The sequence below is a fragment of the Lepidochelys kempii genome, chromosome 14, assembly GCF_965140265.1.
Source record: "Lepidochelys kempii isolate rLepKem1 chromosome 14, rLepKem1.hap2, whole genome shotgun sequence".
Classification (NCBI taxonomy): Eukaryota; Metazoa; Chordata; order Testudines; family Cheloniidae; genus Lepidochelys; species Lepidochelys kempii.
The window spans coordinates 35,622,243-35,641,674 of NC_133269.1; the positions used below are offsets into that span (position 1 = coordinate 35,622,243).

At 45.1% G+C, this 19,432-nt stretch overlaps 1 protein-coding gene across 1 annotated transcript; it reads right to left on the reverse strand.

Annotated features, from left to right (window-relative positions):
- Window positions 1-12,711: 12,711 nt before the first annotated feature.
- LOC140897712 (olfactory receptor 14A16-like) lies at window positions 12,712-13,671 on the reverse strand. The gene has a single exon (XM_073310658.1). The coding sequence runs from the start codon at window positions 13,669-13,671 to the stop codon at window positions 12,712-12,714; it is 960 nt and encodes a 319-aa protein (XP_073166759.1).
- Between the last annotated feature and the right edge of the window lie 5,761 nt (window positions 13,672-19,432).

Here is a 19,432-nt window from a genome sequence, read left to right on the forward strand (position 1 = left end):
GAACCCACAGTTCAGGCTGTCCTGGCTCCTTGAAGTTGGTCACTAAGAGGTACCCAGAGGCAAACACTAAAAACTAAGGACCAGGTCCTGAGCTGGTGTAAATTGATGGTGTAAAGTTCCATTGACTTCAGAGTAACAAGGGCTGTTTACACCAGTTGGGATCTGATTCATTTACTTCCATGGAGCTACATCCATTTACACCATCTGGGAATCTGGCCCATGATGCAGTTTCCAATCCATATTCTTCGCCTGTGAAACTGAACCAAAGAAGAGTCAAAAGTTCATAATCAGTCTGCTCTTTCCTAGTGCTTTATCCATTGAGATTAGTTACAAGGGTAATTTGTAGGGGTGACAGAGTGATTCATTACCACTTAGGACAGACTCTGGAGGAATTCTGTGGTGTGGAGATTTTCTGTATCTGATCTTCAACTTCTCCTGGGATGAATGGGCCAGCTTTCTTGCTTTCTTTCTTTCTCAGTAGTTCCATTTTTTTTCCTTTTTGCAGACAACACTAAAATAAAAGGCTCCTTTGGCTGCAGATGCAAAGTTTAAAAGTGTTAAATTCACACTAGACATTCATGTCAGAGAATGAAATACAAAGGGCCAGATCTCCAGTGGGTATAAATCAGCCCTAGATCTATTGGAATCAATGGTTCAGATCCCCAGCTAGTTCAAATCAGTGTAGCTCCACTGGAGTGAATGGGTCAGTGCCCCAGTTTCTGTAAATCACCTCTGGCTGCCTTGGAGTCAAAGGGTCCAGATCCCCAAACAGCTGTTGCGTAAATCAGCCACAGCCCCACTGAAGTCAATTAGACCAGTTCCTCAGCTGATGTAAACTGGCAGAGTGCTATGGAACTAGGCCAGGTTACTCGGATTGAATATATGTGCCGTGATGTCTAGCGTATTGTTTATTCCTTTATCTCAGATTTTTATTGCTGGACATCACAATCCCATTTTAATGATCATGGAATATTCCAATAACATTGTTAATAGAAACCTGTGAGATGGGTACCCAGCCAGTAAATGAACTGATGAATATTATAACTACACAGCAACACCTCTATAGTGAAGGTTGTGCCAGGACTTCTGCTTAAAATTCCACCTTTCTTTAAAAAAATGATACGCTTAGTCAAAGTTCTTTGACATTTAATGTGCCTTAGGAGGGGCAGGGTAGGGTTAATGACCCCAAATTTGGGTCACCTGAGCTAAGGGTTGTGGAGGTATAAGCCCAGTTAAAAGTTTCTAGGTTTGTTCATTTTGCTTAGAGCTAGAGATCAAACTATCATAGAATCATAGAATCCTAGAATATCAGGGTTGGAAGGGACCTCAGGAGGTCATCTAGTCCAACCCCCTGCTCAAAGCAGGACCAATCCCCAATTAAATCATCCCAGCCAGGGCTTTGTCAAGCCTGACCTTAAAAACTTCTAAGGAAGGAGATTCTACCACCTCCCTAGGTAACGCATTCCAGTGTTTCACCGCCCTCCTAGTGAAAAGTTTTTCCTAATATCCAATCTAAATCTCCCCCACTGCAACTTGAGACCATTACTCCTTGTCCTGTCTTCTTCTACCACTGAGAATAGTCTAGAACCATCCTCTCTGGAACCACCTCTCAGGTAGTTGAAAGCAGCTATCAAATCCCCCCTCATTCTTCTCTTCTGCAGACTAAACAATCCCAGTTCCCTCAGCCTCTCCTCATAAGTCATGTGTTCCAGACCCCTAATCATTTTTGTTGCCCTTCGCTGGACTCTCTCCAATTTATCCACATCCTTCTTGTAGTGTGGGGCCCAAAACTGGACACAGTACTCCAGATGAGGCCTCACCAATGTGGAATAGAGGGGGACGATCACGTCCCTCGATCTGCTCGCTATGCCCCTACTTATACATCCCAAAATGCCAATGGCCTTCTTGGCAACAAGGGCACACTGCTGACTCATATCCAGCTTCTCGTCCACTGTCACCCCTAGGTCCTTTTCCGTAGAACTGCTGCCTAGCCATTCGGTCCCTAGTCTGTAGCTGTGCATTGGGTTCTTCCGTCCTAAGTGCAGGACCCTGCACTTATCCTTATTTAACCTCATCAGATTTCTTTTGGCCCAATCCTCCAATTTGTCTAGGTCCCTCTGTATCCTATCCCTGCCCTCCAGCATATCTACCACTCCTCCCAGTTTAGTATCATCCGCAAATTTGCTGAGAGTGCAATCCACACCATCCTCCAGATCATTTATGAAGATATTGAACAAAACCGGCGCCAGGACCGACCCCTGGGGCACTCCACTTGACACCGGCTACCAACTAGATATGGAGCCATTGATCACTACCCTTGAGCCCGACAGTCTAGCCAACTTTCTACCCACCTTATAGTGCATTCATCTAGCCCATACTTCTTTAACTTGCTGACAAGAATACTGTGGGAGACCGTGTCAAAAGCTTTGCTAAAGTCAAGAAACAATACATCCACTGCTTTCCCTTCATCCACAGAACCAGTAATCTCATCATAGAAGGCGATTAGATTAGTCAGGCATGACCTTCCCTTGGTGAATCCATGCTGACTGTTCCTGATCACTTTCCTCTCATGTAAGTGCTTCAGGATTGATTCTTTGAGGACCTGCTCCATGATTTTTCCAGGGACTGAGGTGAGGCTGACTGTCCTGTAGTTCCCAGGATCCTCCTTCTTCCCTTTTTTAAAGATTGGCACTACATTAGCCTTTTTCCAGTCATCCGGGACTTCCCCGGTTCGCCACGAGTTTTCAAAGATAATGGCCAATGGCTCTGCAATCACAGCCGCCAATTCCTTTAGCACTCTCGGATGCAACTCGTCCGGCCCCATGGACTTGTGCACGTCCAGCTTTTCTAAATAGTGCCTAACCACCTCTTTCTCCACAGAGGGCTGGCCATCTATTCCCCATGTTGTGATGCCCAGCGCAGCAGTCTGGGAGCTGACTTTGTTCGTGAAGACAGAAGCAAAAAAAGCATTGAGTACATTAGCTTTTTCCACATCCTCTGTCACTAGGTTGCCTCCCTCATTCATTAAGGGGCCCACACTTTCCTTGGCTTTCTTCTTGTTGCCAACATACCTGAAGAAACCCTTCTTGTTACTCTTGACATCTCTCGCTAGCTGCAGCTCCAGGTGCGATTTGGCCCTCCAGATTTCATTCCTACATGCCCGAGCAATATTTTTATACTCTTCCCTGGTCATATGTCCAACCTTCCACTTCTTGTAAGCTTCTTTTTTATGTTTAAGAGCCGCTAGGATTTCACCATTAAGCCAAGCTGGTTGCCTGCCATATTTACTATTCTTTCGACACATCGGGATGGTTTGTCCCTGTAACCTCACCAGGGATTCCTTGAAATACAGCCAGCTCTCCTGGACTCCTTTCCCCTTCATGTTAGTCCCCCAGGGGATCCTACCCATCTGTTCCCTGAGGGAGTCGAAGTCTGCTTTCCTGAAGTCCAGGGTCCGTATCCTGCTGCTTACCTTTCTTCCCTGTGTCAGGATCCTGAACTCAACCAACTCATGGTCACCGCCTCCCAGATTCCCATCCACTTTTGCTTCCCCCACTAATTCTTCCCGGTTTGTGAGCAGCAGGTCAAGAAAAGCTCCCCCCCTAGTTGGCTCCTCTAGCACTTGCACCAGGAAATTGTCCCCTATGCTTTCCCAAAACTTCCTGGATTGTCTATGCACCACTGTATTGCTCTCCCAGCAGATATCAGGAAAATTAAAGTCACCCATGAGAACCAGGGCATGCAATCTAGTAGCTTCTGCGAGCTGCTGGAAGAAAGCCTCATCCACCTCATCCCCCTGGTCCAGTGGTCTATAGCAGACTCCCACCACTACATCACTCTTGTTGCTCACACTTCTAAACTTAATCCAGAAACACTCAGGTTTTTCTGCAGTTTCGTACCTGAGCTCTGAACAGTCATACTGCTCCCTTACATACAGTGCTACTCCCCCACCTTTTCTGCCCTGCCTGTCCTTCCTGAACAGTTTATAACCATCCATGACAGTACTCCGGTCATGTGAGTTATCCTACCAAGTCTTTGTTATTCCAATCACGTCATAATTCCTTGACGTCACCAGGACCTCCAGTTCTCCCTGCTTGTTTCCAAGGCTTTGTGCATTCATATATAAGCACTTGAGATAACCTGCTGATTGCCCCTCATTCTCAGTATGAGGCAGGAGCCCTCCCCTCACAGACATTCCTGCCTGTGCTTCCTCCCGGTATCCCGCTTTCCCACTTACCTCAGGGCTTTGGTCTCCTTCCCCCGGTGAACCTAGTTTAAAGCCCTCCTCACTAGGTTAGCCAGCCTGCTCTCAAAGATGCTCTTCCCTCTCTTCGTTAGGTGGAGCCCGTCTCTGCCCAGCACTCCTCCTTCTTGGAACACCATCCCATGGTCGAAGAATCCAAAGCCTTCTCTCCGACACCACCTGCGTAGCCATTCGTTGACTTCCAGAATTCGACGGATTGATGTGATGTTGGGCAAAATGGTCTCAAGCTGTTGAGTTTTACCCAATGTAGTGCACGGCCCCCACTAAATCTTTGGGGGACTCAAATTGAGAATGAAATTTAAGAAAATGGGCACATTTTACTGTATGCTTGTGCCAGTACAGAAGGCGGGCTAGAGGGTTTCCTTCCCTTTCCATTCTGTAGCTCATTAAAGCTAATTTTTTGTAAGTGCACTAGAAGCTGAAAGGTTACTCGGATTGCTCTGACATTTGGTGTGCCTCAGGCAGGCGCGGCGTGTCATTCGCGTTCCAAATTTGTTGTCATTTGGCTAAGGACTTCCGGAGTTATAAGCCCCTCCATAACTCCCATTTTCCTTCTGCTGCTTTATACTGTTAAACTGCGAGACACTAATGACTGGATCAATCACAGACCTCATTGTGATTGACGGCTGTGAACTCACCCTTCAATTAACATAACTAACAATTAGTTAACCAAAAGCCCCCACCTAAGACAAGAGTAGTTTTGAGCTGAATGGCAGGAAGTTGTTATAGTTTGAGTCCTGGGTGGCGATTTTTTTTTTTTTTTGCGAGGGGAGGAATGTAATCAAAGCTTTTGGGTGACAAATTAGACATGTTCATGCTTCCTGAGAGGGCAGGGGTCATTAGGGGGCAGAGGAGTAGGAGAAAGGGGGAAGAGGGGTTTGGGACTGCAGCAAGGGGAGAGTGTTATGGGTAGGGGGATAAATGGGGAAGGTTTGTAGGTGGGGGGAAAGGTGGGGGCTCAAATGAGGGAGGCACAGCACCCCTTTGCTCTGGCAGTGTGCCCCAACCCCTGCACCCTCAACTCAGTCACTGCACCCAACCCCTGCACCCCCCAGATCTGCCAGTGCCACCCAACCCTGCTACACCCCAGCATTGCCAGTGCACCCCACCCACCCACCCCATGCTCCCAGCTCTGAGAATGCACCCCAACCCATGCACAACCCCTGCACACATCCACCAGTTCTCTTAAGCCAGGTCTACACTACAGTCCTATATTGGTATAAATACATCACTTAGGGATGTGAAAAATCCACACCCCTAAGCGATGTAGTTATAGCAACCTAATCCCCAATTTAGACAGCACTAGGTTGGTGGGAGAGCTTCTCCCATTGACATAGCTACTGCCTCTCACATAGGAGCATCTTCAATTAAGTGCTACAGCATTGCAGCTGTGCCGATGCAGCATTTTAAGTGTAGACCTGTCCTTTCACTGTGAGCTCCCTGGAGCACGGACTGTCTCTGTTCCTATAGTGGTGCTGCACCACTGTTATGGTTATAGTTCAGGTTAGAATCATAGAATATCAGGGTTGGAAGGGACCTCAGGAGGTCAAAGCAGGTCAAAGGAGGTCAAAGCAGGACCAATCCCCAGCTAAATCATCCCAGCCAGGGCTTTGTCAAGCCAGGCCTTAAAAATCTCTAAGGATGGAGATTCCACCACCTCCCTAGGGAACCCATTCCAGGGCTTCACCACCCTCCTAGTGAAATAGTGTTTCCTAATATCCAACCTAGACTTCCCCCACTGCAACTTGAGACCACTGCTCCTTGTTCTGTCATCTGCTACCACTGAGAACAGCCTAGCTCCATCCTCTTTGGAACCCCCCTTCAGGTAGTTGAAGGCTTCTATCAAATCTCCCCTCACTCTTCTCTTCTGCAGACTAAATAACCCTAGATCCCTCAGCCTGTCCTCGTAAGTCATGCGCCCCAGTCCCCAAATCATTTCCGTTGCCTTCTGCTGAACTCTCTCCAGTTTGTTCACATCCTTTCTGTCATAAATATAATGGGAAGGGTAACCACCTTTCTGTCCACAGTGCTATAAAATCCCTCCTGGCCAGAGGCAAAACGCTTTCACCTTTGGCGGTTCAATGATGAGACAGAACACAGCTTTATGCAAGCAAGCAGGCTGGTCAGCTGAGATGGGCTGTTCTGCCCCCCCCCCCCGCCTTCCACCTTCTCCTTTTATTATATTTCTCCCCCCTAAGCATTACACACTGCTACCGCAAAAAGATACACAAAGGAATGTATGACGTTGATTAATATACTTATTTACCATCCTTTATCTACTACAATCCTGGTTCTCAGGCCTTGAGCCCAGGCTAAGAAAGCTTCCCACAGTTGCTGTCCCAACAATCAAGTTCTCATGGTTCATATCTAGCCCTTGTCCTTGGATAGAGCAATGTGTGCATTGCTTCTACAAAACAGTCAGGGTGTGCCCTGCCTGCTTCCAGGTGGAATAGCTAAACATGAACCCTTCATTTCACCTGTAAAGGGTTAAGAAGCTAAGATAACCTCGCTGGCACCTGACCAAAATGACCAATGAGAAGACAAGATACTTTCAAAGCTGGAGGTGGGGAGACAAAGGGTCTGTCTGTCTTTTGGCTTTTGCCGGGAACAGATCAGGAATGCAGCTCAGAACTCCTGTAAAAAGTTAGTAAGTAATCTAGCTAGAAATGTGTTAGATTTCTTTTGTTTAATGGCAGGTAAAATATGCTGTGTTGAATGGAATGTATATTCCTGTTTTTGTGTCTTTTTGTAACTTAAGGTTTTGCCTAGAGGGATTCTCTATGTTTTGAATCTGATTACCCTGTAAGGTATTTACCATCCTGATTTTTACAGAGATGATTCTTTTACTTTTTCTTTAATTAAAAGTCTTATTTTAAGAACCTGATTGTTTTTCCATTGTTCTTAAGATCGAAGGGTTTGGGTCTGTGTTCATCTGTACAAATTGGTGAGGATTTTTATCAAGCCTTCCCCAGGAAAGGTGGTATAGGGCTTGCAGGGATATTTTTGAGGGAAGACATCTCCAAGCGTGCTCTTTCCCTGTTCTTTGTTTAACACGCTTGGTGGTGGCAGCATAGGGTTCAAGGACAAGGCAAAGTTTATACCTTGGGGAAGTTTTTACCCTAAGCTGGTAAGAATAAGCTTAGGGGGGGTTTCATGCAGGTCCCCATATCTGTACCCTAGAGTTCAGAGTGGGGAAGGAACCTTGACATAATTCTATAGTGGGGGGACCAAAACTGGACGCAATACTCCAGGTGTGGCCTCACCAGTGCCGAATAGAGGGGAATAATCACTTCCCTCGATCTGCTGGCAATGCTCCTACTAATACAGCCCAATATGCCATTGGTCTTCTTGGCAACAAGGGCACCCTGCTAACTCATATCCAGCTTCTCGTCCACTGTAATCCCCAGGTCCTTTTCTGCAGAACTGCTGCCTAGCCAGTCAGTCCCCAAGCTGAAGCGGTGCATGGGATTCTTTCTTCCTAAGTGCAGAACTCTGCACTTGTCCTTGTTGAACCTCATCAGGTTTCTTTCGGCCCAATCCTCCTTTTGTAGACAAAACTGTGTAGTGTAGACAAGGCCACAGTGTCACAGCTAAATATGAGGTAGAACAGATAGTTTAGCGTAAGTAGTTAGCACATATTCCAACGGACTATTCAAGGTGAAGTGTCCCGTTAACACTCCTCCAGTCGTAGAACAAAAGAGAGCACACAGAAGCCCAAATGGCAGCTGTACAATCTTCCCCCACTCAACAGTCTCTGGAAATGTGCCTCTACACTGCCCTGGAAGGACCCTTTTCATACATAAAAGGAGGTTCCCTTCTCCATATCCCTGCATGCTTCCTTAGTAATGGACCACAAGGGTGCAAATTATTGCCAGTAATGTTGATATTAGTGTCATGGGGAGACATCCTCTGGGAACTGGACAAAGATCCCCAGTGCATTTCATACAGGCCACCATAAAGAAATCAGAAAAAACTAACAATTATTTATCCAGAGTGGAACAGCTTCAAATGGAGTGATTGTGGGAGCCTCACTTCAGAATACCCCTAACACTAACAACGAGGACAGGGGCCCTGGATCCTTTCCCTATGCAAGCCTTTGTCAATGATGATCTCTCACTCTACTCCATTCATCAGTGTGGTGTCTGAAGTCACTGACACATCAGGTCCCAGAATCCTAATTATTGAAAGAAGCCAGCAAGAGTGGAAGAACGACTCCCCTCTCTATTGAAATGGGGTACTACCAGTGTTGTAACACTCAGTGAGCCAAATCCAGCCCTGGTGTCAGAGGGCACAACCTTAATGTAGTTAACATTGCCCTGCCAGTTTACAGAAGAGCTGAATTTGTGCTGTTCCTCGCAAGACCCACAGCTCCAAGTCCGGAGACTCCTTGCAAGTTCCCAGATATGAAATGCCGTAAAATCAAGTGACAGAAATATTTGTTCATTTGGACTGGTAAGAAAGCTCAAACACTAGACCTCTTACCAGTATTGTAAGAATATATGCAAAATACACTGATTTGGCCCACCAAATCCTGACCCATTCATCCTGGGTAACATTCTCCTTCCTTCAGCATAAAACTCTTCCATTAACCAACTAATTTTTCACCATTAACCAACTGCAAAATTTCCCCCATCAATCAACTAGAAAATTCTTCTCCTTCAACCAGCTGTAGACCTCTCTGCTCTCCACTAATCAGGCAAATCAGTCCTTCACCACCCATAGACTCCTCTGCCCTCTACTAATGATAAGATTATCCTCCATTCACCCACCAAAACATTCTCCAGCAGAACCAGCCATAGACCTCTTTGCACTTCATCACGCATAGTCTTCTGCACTTGACAACAATCACAGACCTTCCCTCCTCCTTATTCCTTATTCACAATCCATACAATTCACCTTAACCAAACTGGACTTCTTCCCTTTTCACTGACCAGGAGATCATTCCCCATTCATTGACTTTAACATTCTCCCTCCTCAACCAGTGAAACTTCCATATAATTTTCCCATCAACCCAGCCAAGCCCTCAAGGAAAGCTTGGGAGAATAGGTAGGCCAGCAGCACATCCTGAAGGTCAACAGACTTGGTTTTCAGCTTCAGAAGACAATTCCAGTGTCAATGAAGCATCATTGGTTTATTCAGGTGCCTCAACAGATTACTGTTGCCCTGGTGTCTAAATTAGGGTGAGAGGAGGGACACTGTACCTTGATGTTTTCCAATGAGGCCTAACTGCTAGGGATGTTAATGTTGTTTGGCTGGGAGGTTGCTCTGATAGGTGATGAATGAATGTCAATATTTATTGAAATATACAGCATAACATAACAACAAACAAAGCTTGAAAGCAGGGCTGGCCAAAACATGGGATTTCTGCTTCCTGGGAAATGTTGCTATTTCAAAATTTCCCTCTAACTGAAAACTCTGGGCGGGATGTTTTAGAAACACCAACACATGGTGCTTCAGAAACAAAGTTTGCTCCACAGGACCCCGGCATCTGCTGAGTAAAATTGACATTCTTGTCAGTTTCACGGCTGCTAATAGGAGCAGAATGTGAGTTTCACTCAACAGGTGATTCCAGGCTCCCAGGCCAGCTGGTTGCCCAGACTATGAGACTCAGTGGCCATTTTGGGAAGCCAGCTGGGCCGGAAGTCTGGAAGCCCTGGTGCTTCTGGGCCAGGGCTGTCTGCATGCTGAGACTGCCCTAGAGCCATGGCCCTTGGGAACCCAAACCAGGATCTTCAAACTTCCTGCTTCTTAACAGCTCAGCTTGGCAGGCAGGGCTCCATTGCCAATCTGACCTTGCTTCCCTGAAAGTTCATCAAACCTGAGATGTTCTGTGAATTATTTTGGGTTCTATGAATCAGCATTTTTGGACAAAACTCTGTTTCATCAGAAATTTTCCATCCAACTGTACTTGTGAGCTACCCTGTGATTTACCTCTGCTAGAAGCTGGAGTAACCTCCTACTCTGTATCACTGGAAAAACTGAATGTATATACAGCTAAATCTTTTTCGTGTGAATAATTACATTGCTTTTTCAGGGAATGTGATTCAGCTGAGTTGATGGCCCCATGTGAATATTCCAGCAATGCAGATAGAAACGTTCATGGAAACAGTGACATTTAGGCAAATGGGATGAGGCTTTGGTGAATGCACGCAATGGCACTTGCATGGAAGCTAGGGAAGGAACTGGTCTTCCAAATGCTCACCATGTTGGTCAACATCTTGGTGATGAGCATGCTGGTGAGCAGGATGTCCAGGAGAGACAGGTTCATGATGAAGAGTCGGAATGGACTGGTGAGTCTGGAGAAGAAGGCCCAGAGATTCTGGCTTTGAGATAAAATTGTTAGTTTATGTTAATAATTCAGACCCCAGAAGGGGAGAGTAATTCCAATGCACCAATTGTAAGGCTTTCTTTGACTGGGAAAGGAGAGAAATGGAGACAGTGTCAGGGTTTGACATCAATTTGTTGTTAGCCTTCAGCCCTAGGCATAACCCTAACCCGTATTCAACAGGGACTTCAGCATGAGTTTACCTTTCAACCTTCAGTGGGGCCACTCATATGATTAAAGTTAAGAATGTGCTGAAGTGGCTGTGGAATCAGGGTCTTTGTACAGAATATTCAAAGGGAGTGAGTTTTAAATTCGTACTCATGAGTGTTTGGAGCAGATCCTCAGCTGGTAAAAATTCTCAGAGATCTATTGACTTCAATGGAGCTATGACAATGTAAACCATCTGAGGATTGGCTCCTTGATTTTTAAGGATCCCCAGTGTGATACTTTCATTTGTTCACAGAAGCAAAAGAGAGCATGTTAAAAATGTATCCTGTCAAAACAGCTCAAAGGTCAAACACTGAGTATTTTAGGACGAACTGTTTGTAAATAACAGCTAGAATAAGAGATAGCCATAAAAATCTTTGTTAAATAATGTTTATAAGGAGTCCTTATGAGAAAATCATGATCTGGACATAGACAATCGTTAACAGGAAAAGAAGCACAATAATTTGTGCAATAATTTCCATAGATTATTCATTATCTAGCTAGCTAACATAATTCACAATCAAATAGAAATTTATCATGATGACAAAATGAGGTTGTGTGTTAGGACAAGGAATGGTCCTGTCTGTCTGTCTCTCTATCTAATCACATACTCTGCTTTTCTCTGTCATATATGTAGTGTACACAACCATGCACAAAGATGATATCCTAATACTAATAACTGGCCAGCTTCTGAGATCCTTTCTCAGTTTGGATGTGAGTAGATCGACACGGGAAGGCGTATGGAACACCAGATCAGTGCAAGTGGTGGCCCTTTTCCGCTTACACCAAGGTTAGAACAAAATGACCCCAGACAAGAAGCTTACACCAGTGTTCATGTCACTACAGAGTGCTGCCCAGTGACTTTGAGCCAGAACCGCATCAGTAGTAAACGTGTGATGTCATTGGGTCTACTCTGCATTGGTGCTGGTCTAGCTGAGTTGGGAAATCAGACCCTGACCTCTCTGTCACACTCACTTTCTTCAGGGTGCTGTCAGCCAAATCTGAATCCTTGTGTATATAGGCTATTGGCCTTGTGTATATAGGCCAAATCCTGATCTCCTTGAAGTGATGGGCTAAACCCTAGTGGCTTCCATGGAATACAAATTTGACCTCATTATCCTGTGTCACGGTTTCTTTAGGAAACTCTGGAAAAAGTTTCTCTTCAAAACACCCTTTTCACCATAGCAAGAATGACACCGTTTTTACATATTCAATAGGTAAAAATAATAGAAAAGATGCCTACCTCAGATTGTTATTTCTCTAACATCATTAATAATACAATAATACCCCAACAGTCGATACATAATCATTTCATCAGGAACTCAGCCAAGCAGAAACCTCTTTTGCACTGTGGGGAGCAAACCTTCAGCTCGCTCAGAAAACCCCATCAAAGAGATGACATAGTGGCACTTCCAAGAGAGGACAAACATTGAAATTCCTGTCAAACCAAACACTCACCATCTCCCCAGGCTTTCCCACCTCCACAACTTCCTGGAACAAAGAAACAAAACAAACCACCAACCAACCAGTTAAGCCAAAAAAAAAAATGCTAAAAATCTGACAAACAAACAAACAAAAAGCACAAAGAACAAATGCATTGATACCTCAATCAGAGATTTTATCCCCCAAAACAGGAAGAGCCAGAGATCTCACTACGGACTTTGCTTTGGCTACTGATTTTATGGGCAAAGTGCTCAGATAGTATGGTGATGGGTAGCAGCATATGATAGATAGATTCCAATCTTATTTACATTGGTCTAAACCTATAGTAACTTCATTTTTCGGAGTCATGTTTGTCTGGATTTTTCCTAGTGTAAATACCAAATTCTGCATAAACAGAGTGCACAGTATTTTCTCATGCAGGCGATAATGTCATCAGCTGATTATATTTATAAAGAAACACAGAATGAAATTGTTACTGAAGAAGAAATAAGGACATTTTATTCTTAGAGAATAACCTCCAAACTATCAGTTTACTCAAGGCACCTTTGAGCTCCTTGTTCCTCATGCCGTAGATGATCGGATTCATCATTGGTGGCAACACAGAATAGAGAACAGCCACCACGAGATCCAGACCTGAGGTAGAGCTGGAGGTGGGTTTCAAGTAGGCAAAGGTCCCCGTGCAAATAAACAAGGAGACCACAATGAGGTGAGGGAGGCAGGTGGAGAAGGCTTTACGCCTGCCCTGCTCAGAGGGGATTCTCAGCACTGTGGTAAAGATCTGAACATACGACACAATTATGAAAATAAAGCAGCTTGAGGCTAAGCACACACTAAAGATGAGAAACCCAACTTCACTGATTTCAGAATCAGAGCAAGCGAGCTTGAGTAGCTGGGGGACTTCACAGAAGAACTGCTTCACAATGTTGTCTCCACAGAAGGATATTGCAAAGGTGTTTCCAGTGTGCACTGCAGAGTAGAGAAGAACACTGATCCAGGCACTGGCTGCCATTTGGACACAAGCTCTTCTGTTCATCACTGTCTCATAGTTCAGTGGTTGGCAGATGGCAGTGTATCGGTCGTACGCCATGATGGTCAGTATGGCAAAATCTGCTGAAGCGAAGAAGAAGATGAGAAAGACTTGGGCAACACATCCAGAATAAGAAATTGATCTTGTGTTCATGAGGGAGTTGGCCATGGATTTGGGGATGGTGACAGAGATGGAGCCAAGGTCTAGAATGGACAGATTTATCAGGAAGAAGTACATGGGGGTATGAAGGTGGTGGTCGAGGGCTATGGCTGTGATGATGAGAAGGTTCTCCAGCAGGGATATCAGGTAAAGCCCTAGAAACACCACAAAGTATAAAATCTGCAGTTCTGGAACATCAGAGAATCCCAGGAGAAGGAATTCGGTCATGGTGGTTTGGTTGGACATTTTCTTTCTCAATACACTGTGTGATGGCTGAAGAGGGAATGAGAAGGGCAATGGTCAGGATTAGAGCAACAGAGGGAATTGCCCTGATTCCTCTCTCTCTAATATCTCATTATATGAATGTCAAAGGTGCACAGAACTCGTCACTTACAATGAGTAGGTGTTGGTAGTGCTCCTCACCTCTGACAATCAGTCCGTCATGTTATCACACTATTGTAAATTGAGTCAAATCCTTTAAAGTCAATGGAAATTCTTTACTTTACCCCATATGAGGATTTGGCCCACATTTTTGCTTGTTAAACACAGCCTGATTCCCACGTAGACACACACAGCATTGTAAGTAGAAGCTCATCTCTGATTTTTCTACCCCAAGCTCTGTGCCTAAAGGGCCAGCTGCCTACTTCCAAACTGATTTATGGCACCAACTCCCAGCTGCAGTTCGGCTGGCGTATAACAATGGACTAGCAGCATCCCTCCATCACCACTGTGTTGTATTGTTTACTCTGTGCGTGAGGTGCAGGGATTGCCAGGACACTTGGACTCTACTCTTGTCTCTGCCAGTGACCTGCTGTGTGACACTGGGCCAGTCATTTCCCCTCTTTCTGCCTCAGTTTCCCTTCCCTCCATTTCTCTGCTGTCTCTACTAGGACTGTAAGGGCTTTCATAGAGGGGCTGTGGGGCAGATTTTTAAAGGTATTGATGCACCTAGTGGGATTCTCAAAAGCATCAGGGCCCTCAACACCCCTTGAAATCAACGAGTTATAAGCTCCTAGGTGCTTCTGAAAGTCCCACTAGGTGCCAAAATACCTGTGGAAACATAGCCCCATGTCTCGTTATGTGTAAGTCTGCACACCCATTGACACCGAGTATACTCAGCCAGCAGCAGTGTGAAGCTAGGACAGGAGCTCTGACTTCTATTCGCAGTGAGCTCCCATATGTCCTTGAACGGGTCAGGATAGACAGGGGTTGTCTGCTTGGCTCATCTCTAACTCAGGGTTTAAAGGGGCTAGTCTGTATAAAACAGGGTCTGTGAGCTGTCAACTTTACTGGTTATTCAGTTGTTACCTCCTCGCAACTATCCCTTTGAAAGACTAATCACTCAGATGCAATAGAATAAATGGTTTGAAATTAAGGGTTTATCAGGCAATATTAATGTTCTCCAATTTATTTGAAGTTTAAGGCTGGTTGGAAATTTTCAGCTGTGTTCTTTTTAATCAAGACTGGGTTTTCAGCTAAACAACAACAAATCTCAGAATCTGTCTGCTTTTCTCTAAACATTTTTGGATTGTTCACTAAAGAAACCGAAAACTCAAAACCCAAACATTTTTGTTTTTTCGATTAAAAAAATCCACTTTTCAGCAGAAAGTTTTCATTTGCCAAAAACTAAGGCGGGGGGGGGGTGGATTTTGGGTTTTCAGTGAAAACTCAAAATTTTCCTGAAAGGTGAAAAAATTCCAATCAGCAGTAGGCATCTGATTAATTTGAGAGTAAAAGTCTTAACGAGTTCAGATTGTAATTCATATTTATCCTCTTAATTTTCCCTCTATGTTCATCCCCAAACCCAGTTAATTGAAAAAGCAGACTTACTGTGCTGATCTTCGTGGATTTTTTCCCCAATGCATGATCCAATCAGTCATCCAGCACTACAATTCTTTGGTCAATATCTATCTATGTACCAGAATCTAGAAGCGAAAAGCACATGCATCTGAGAATTCTTTCCCCCTTCATTTTGAGACTGCACTGCCAGAACTAGACTCATTCCTGTTGCTCTCTGCAGATGAGCTGTGTGTAGCTGGCGTTGAGCATCACTGGCATTAAAGGACTGATGCTGCTGGAAGGTAATTTATTCATGTCTATTTCCTAAGGGCGGGTGGGACTCACTCCCTGGAGCCCTGCACAGCTCAGCAGCAGAGGCCCAGAAGCAAGTGCAGAGATGCCTAGCTGATGAAGGCAGAAGAGCCATTCTGTCCCTCCAGTCCGACTCTCACATAGCATGGGGCCTATGATCTCCCCCAGCATTCCCTGATTCCAGCCCAGCTTCTGTGTTATCTGTGGGCCAGGATTGCAAAGATGGAGACAGGCACCTATGGGGATTTATCAATGCTCCGAAATGAGCTCGGTGCCTAAGTCCCATGGTCATTCAGTCGGAGTGAGGAGCTTAACCTGCTTAGATGCTATTGTACATCCCAATAGGCAGCTGTCATAAATATAAAGGGAAGGGTCAACACCTTTAAAATCCCACCTGGCCAGAGGAAAAACCCTTTCACCTGTAAAGGGTTAAGAAGCTAGGATAACCTCGCTGACACCAGACCAAAATGACCAATGAGGAATCATAGAATCATAGTACATCAGAGTTGGAAGGGACCTCTGGAGGTCATCTAGTCCAACCCCCTGCCCAGAGCAGGACCAATCCCAACTAAATCATCCCAGCCAGGGCTTTGTCAAGCCTGACCTTAAAATCTTCTAAGGAAGGGGATTCCACCACCTCCCTAGGTAAAGCATTCCACTGTTTCACCACCCTCCTAGTGAAAAAGTTTTTCCTAATATCCAACCTAAATTTCCCCATCTGCAACTTGAGACCATTACTCCTTGTCCTGTCATCTGCTATGACTGAGAATAGTCTAGATCCATCCCCTTTGATCCACTTTTCAGGTAGTTAAAAGCAGCTATCAAATCCCCCCTCATTCTTCTCTTCCGCAGACTAAACAATCCCAGTTCCCTCAGCCTCTCCTCATAACTCATGTGTTTTAGATCCCCTAATCATTTTTGTTGCCCTTCGCTGGACTATCTCCAATTTATCCACATCTTTCTTGTAGTATGGGGCCCAAAACTGGACACAGTACTCCAGATGAGGCCTCACCAATGTCGAATAGAGGGGAACGATCACGTCCCTCGATCTGCTGGCAATGCCCCTACTTATGCACCCCAAAATGCCATTGGCCTTCTTGGCAACAAGGGCACACTGCTGACTCATATCCAGCTTCTCGTCCACTGTCACCCCTAGGTCCTTCTCTGCAGAACTGCTGCCTAGCCATCCGGTCCCTAGTCTGCAGCGGTGCATTGGGTTCTTCCCTCCTAAGTGCAGAACTCTGCACTTGTCCTTGTTGAACCTCATCAGATTTCTTTTGACCAAATCCTCCAATTTGTCTAGGTCCCTCTGTATCCTATCCCTACCCTCGAGCGAATCTACCACTCCTCCTAGTTTAGGGTTATCCACAAACTTGCTGAGGGTGTAATCCACACCATCCTCCAGATCATTAATGAAAATATTGAACAAAACCAGCTCCAGGACTGACCCTTGGGGCACTCTGCTAGATACCGGCTGCCAACTAGAAATGGAGCCATTGATCGCTACCTGATGAGCCTGACAATCTAGCCAACTTTCTACCTACCTTGTAGTGCATCCATCCAGCCCATACTTCTTTAACTTGCTGACAAGAATACTGTGGGAGACCGTGTCAAAAGCTTTGCTAAAGTCGAGGAATAACATGTCCACTGCTTTCCCTTCATCCACAGAACCAGTTATCTCATCGTAAAAGGCAATTAGATTAGTCAGGCATGACTTGCCCTTGGTGAATCCATGCTGACTGTTCCTGATCACTTTCCTCTCGTCTAAATGCTTCAGAATTGATTCCTTGAGGACGTGCTCCATGATTTTTCTGGAGATTGAGGTCAGGCTGACCGGCCTGTAGTTCCCAGGATCCTCCTTCTTCCCTTTTTTAAAGAGGGGCACTACGTTAACCTTTTTCCAGTCATCCAGGACTTCCCCGGATCGCCATGCATTTTCAAAGATAATGGCCAATGGCTCTGCAATCACATCCGCCAATTCCTTTGCAACGCATCCAGCCCCATGGACTTGTGCAAGTCCAGTTTTTCTAAATAGTCTCGAAACCCTTCTTCCTTCACAGAGGGCTGGCCACCTCCTCCCCATGCTGTGCTGCCCAGTGCAGCAGTCTGGGAGCTGACCTTGTTCGTGAAGACAGAGGAAAAAAAGCATTGAGTACATTAGCTTTTTCCACATCCTCTGTCACTAGGTTGCCTCCCTCATTCAGTAAGGGGCCCACACTTTCCTTGGCTTTCTTCTTGTTGCCAACATACCTGAAGAAACTCTTCTTGTTACTCCTAACATCCCTCGCTAGCTGCAACTCCAGGTGTGATTTAGCCTTCCTGATTTCATTCCTACATGCCCGAGCAATATTTATATACTCATCCCTGGTCATTTGTCCAATCTTCCACTTCTTGTAAGCCTCTTTTTTGTGTTTAAGAACAGCAAGGATTTCACTGTTAAGTCAAGCTGGTCGCCTGTCATATTTACTATTCTTTCTACACATCGGGATGGTTTGTCCCTGTAAGCACAATAAGGATTCTTTAAAATACAGCCAGCTCTCCTGGACTCCTTTCCCCCTCATGTTATTCTCCCAGGGGATCCTGCCCATCAGTTCCCGAAGGGAGTCAAAGTCTGCTTTTCTGAAGTCCAAGGTCCGTATTCTGCTGCTTTCCTTTCTTCCTTGTGTCAGGATCCTGAACTCGACCATCTCATGGTCACTGCCTCCCAGGTTCCCATCCACTTTTGCTTCCCCTACTAATTCTTCCCAGTTTGTGAGCAGCAGGTCAAGAAGAGCTCTGCCCCTAGTTGGTTCCTCCAGCACTTGCACCAGGAAATTGTCCCCCACAGTTTCCAAAAACTTCCTGGATTGTCTGTGCACTGCTATTATTGCTCTCCCAGCAGATATCAGGGTGATTGAAGTCGCCCATGAGAACCAGGGAGTGCGATCTAGTATCTTCTGCGGGTTGCCGGAAGAAAGCCTCGTCCACCTCATCCTCAGGAGACAAGATACTTTAAAAGCTGGAGGGGGGAGAGACATAGATTCTCTCTGTCTGTGTTGTTTTTGCCGGGACCAGAGCAGGAATGCAGGTCAGATCTCCTGTAAAGGGCTAATAAGCAATCTAGTTAGATTCAGTTTTGTTTAAATGGCTGAGAAAATAAGTTGTGCTGAATGGAATGTATATTCCTGTTTTTGTGTCTTTTTGGAACTTAAGGTTTTGCCTAGAGGGATTCTCTATGTTTTGAATCTGATTACCCTGTAAGTTATTTACATTCCTGATTTTACAGAGGTGATTCTTTTTCTTCAGTTAAAATTCTTCTTTTAAGAACCTGATTGCTTTTTCATTGTTCTTAAGATCCAAGGGTTTCGGTCTGTGTTCACCTATGCAAATTGGTGAGGATTTTTATCAAGCCTTCCCCAGGAAAGGGAGTGTAGGGTTTGGGGAGGATTTTGGCAGAAAAGACGTTTCCAAGTGGGCTCTTCCCGATTATATATTTGTTAGACGCTTGGTGGTGGCAGCGAAAAAGTCCAAGGGCAAAAGGTAAAATAGTTTGTAACTTGGGGAAGTTTTAACCTAAGCTGGTAAAAATAAGCTTAGGGGGGTTTTCATGCAGGTCTCCACATCTGCACTTGAGAGTTCAGAGTGGGGAAGGAACCTTGACACTGTGGCAGAGCAGTGGGATTAACTTAAACTCATTTTGAGATTTTTTGAACCAGAAGCACAGATTTTTTAAAAGGAAATATTTTTTTTCCTTTGAGCTGTTGGAAAGCAGGTTTTAAGCTGAAAGCAGTTAGAGTTTTTTTTCTCTCTGCTTGGGGGCCAGAGCAGAGACAAAAGGGAATTGTCTTTTGTGAGCTGGAGTTTTCTTTACCTAAAGGCAGGGTAGTTAACTTCCTGCAGGGAAATTCACAAGTCTTCACAGACTGAAGTTGTTTTT

Excerpts from the sequence above, each read along its gene's own strand:
- LOC140897712 (XM_073310658.1), bottom strand. The coding sequence starts at position 13,671 with ATGTCCAACCAAACCACCATGACCGAATTCCTTCTCCTGGGATTCTCT.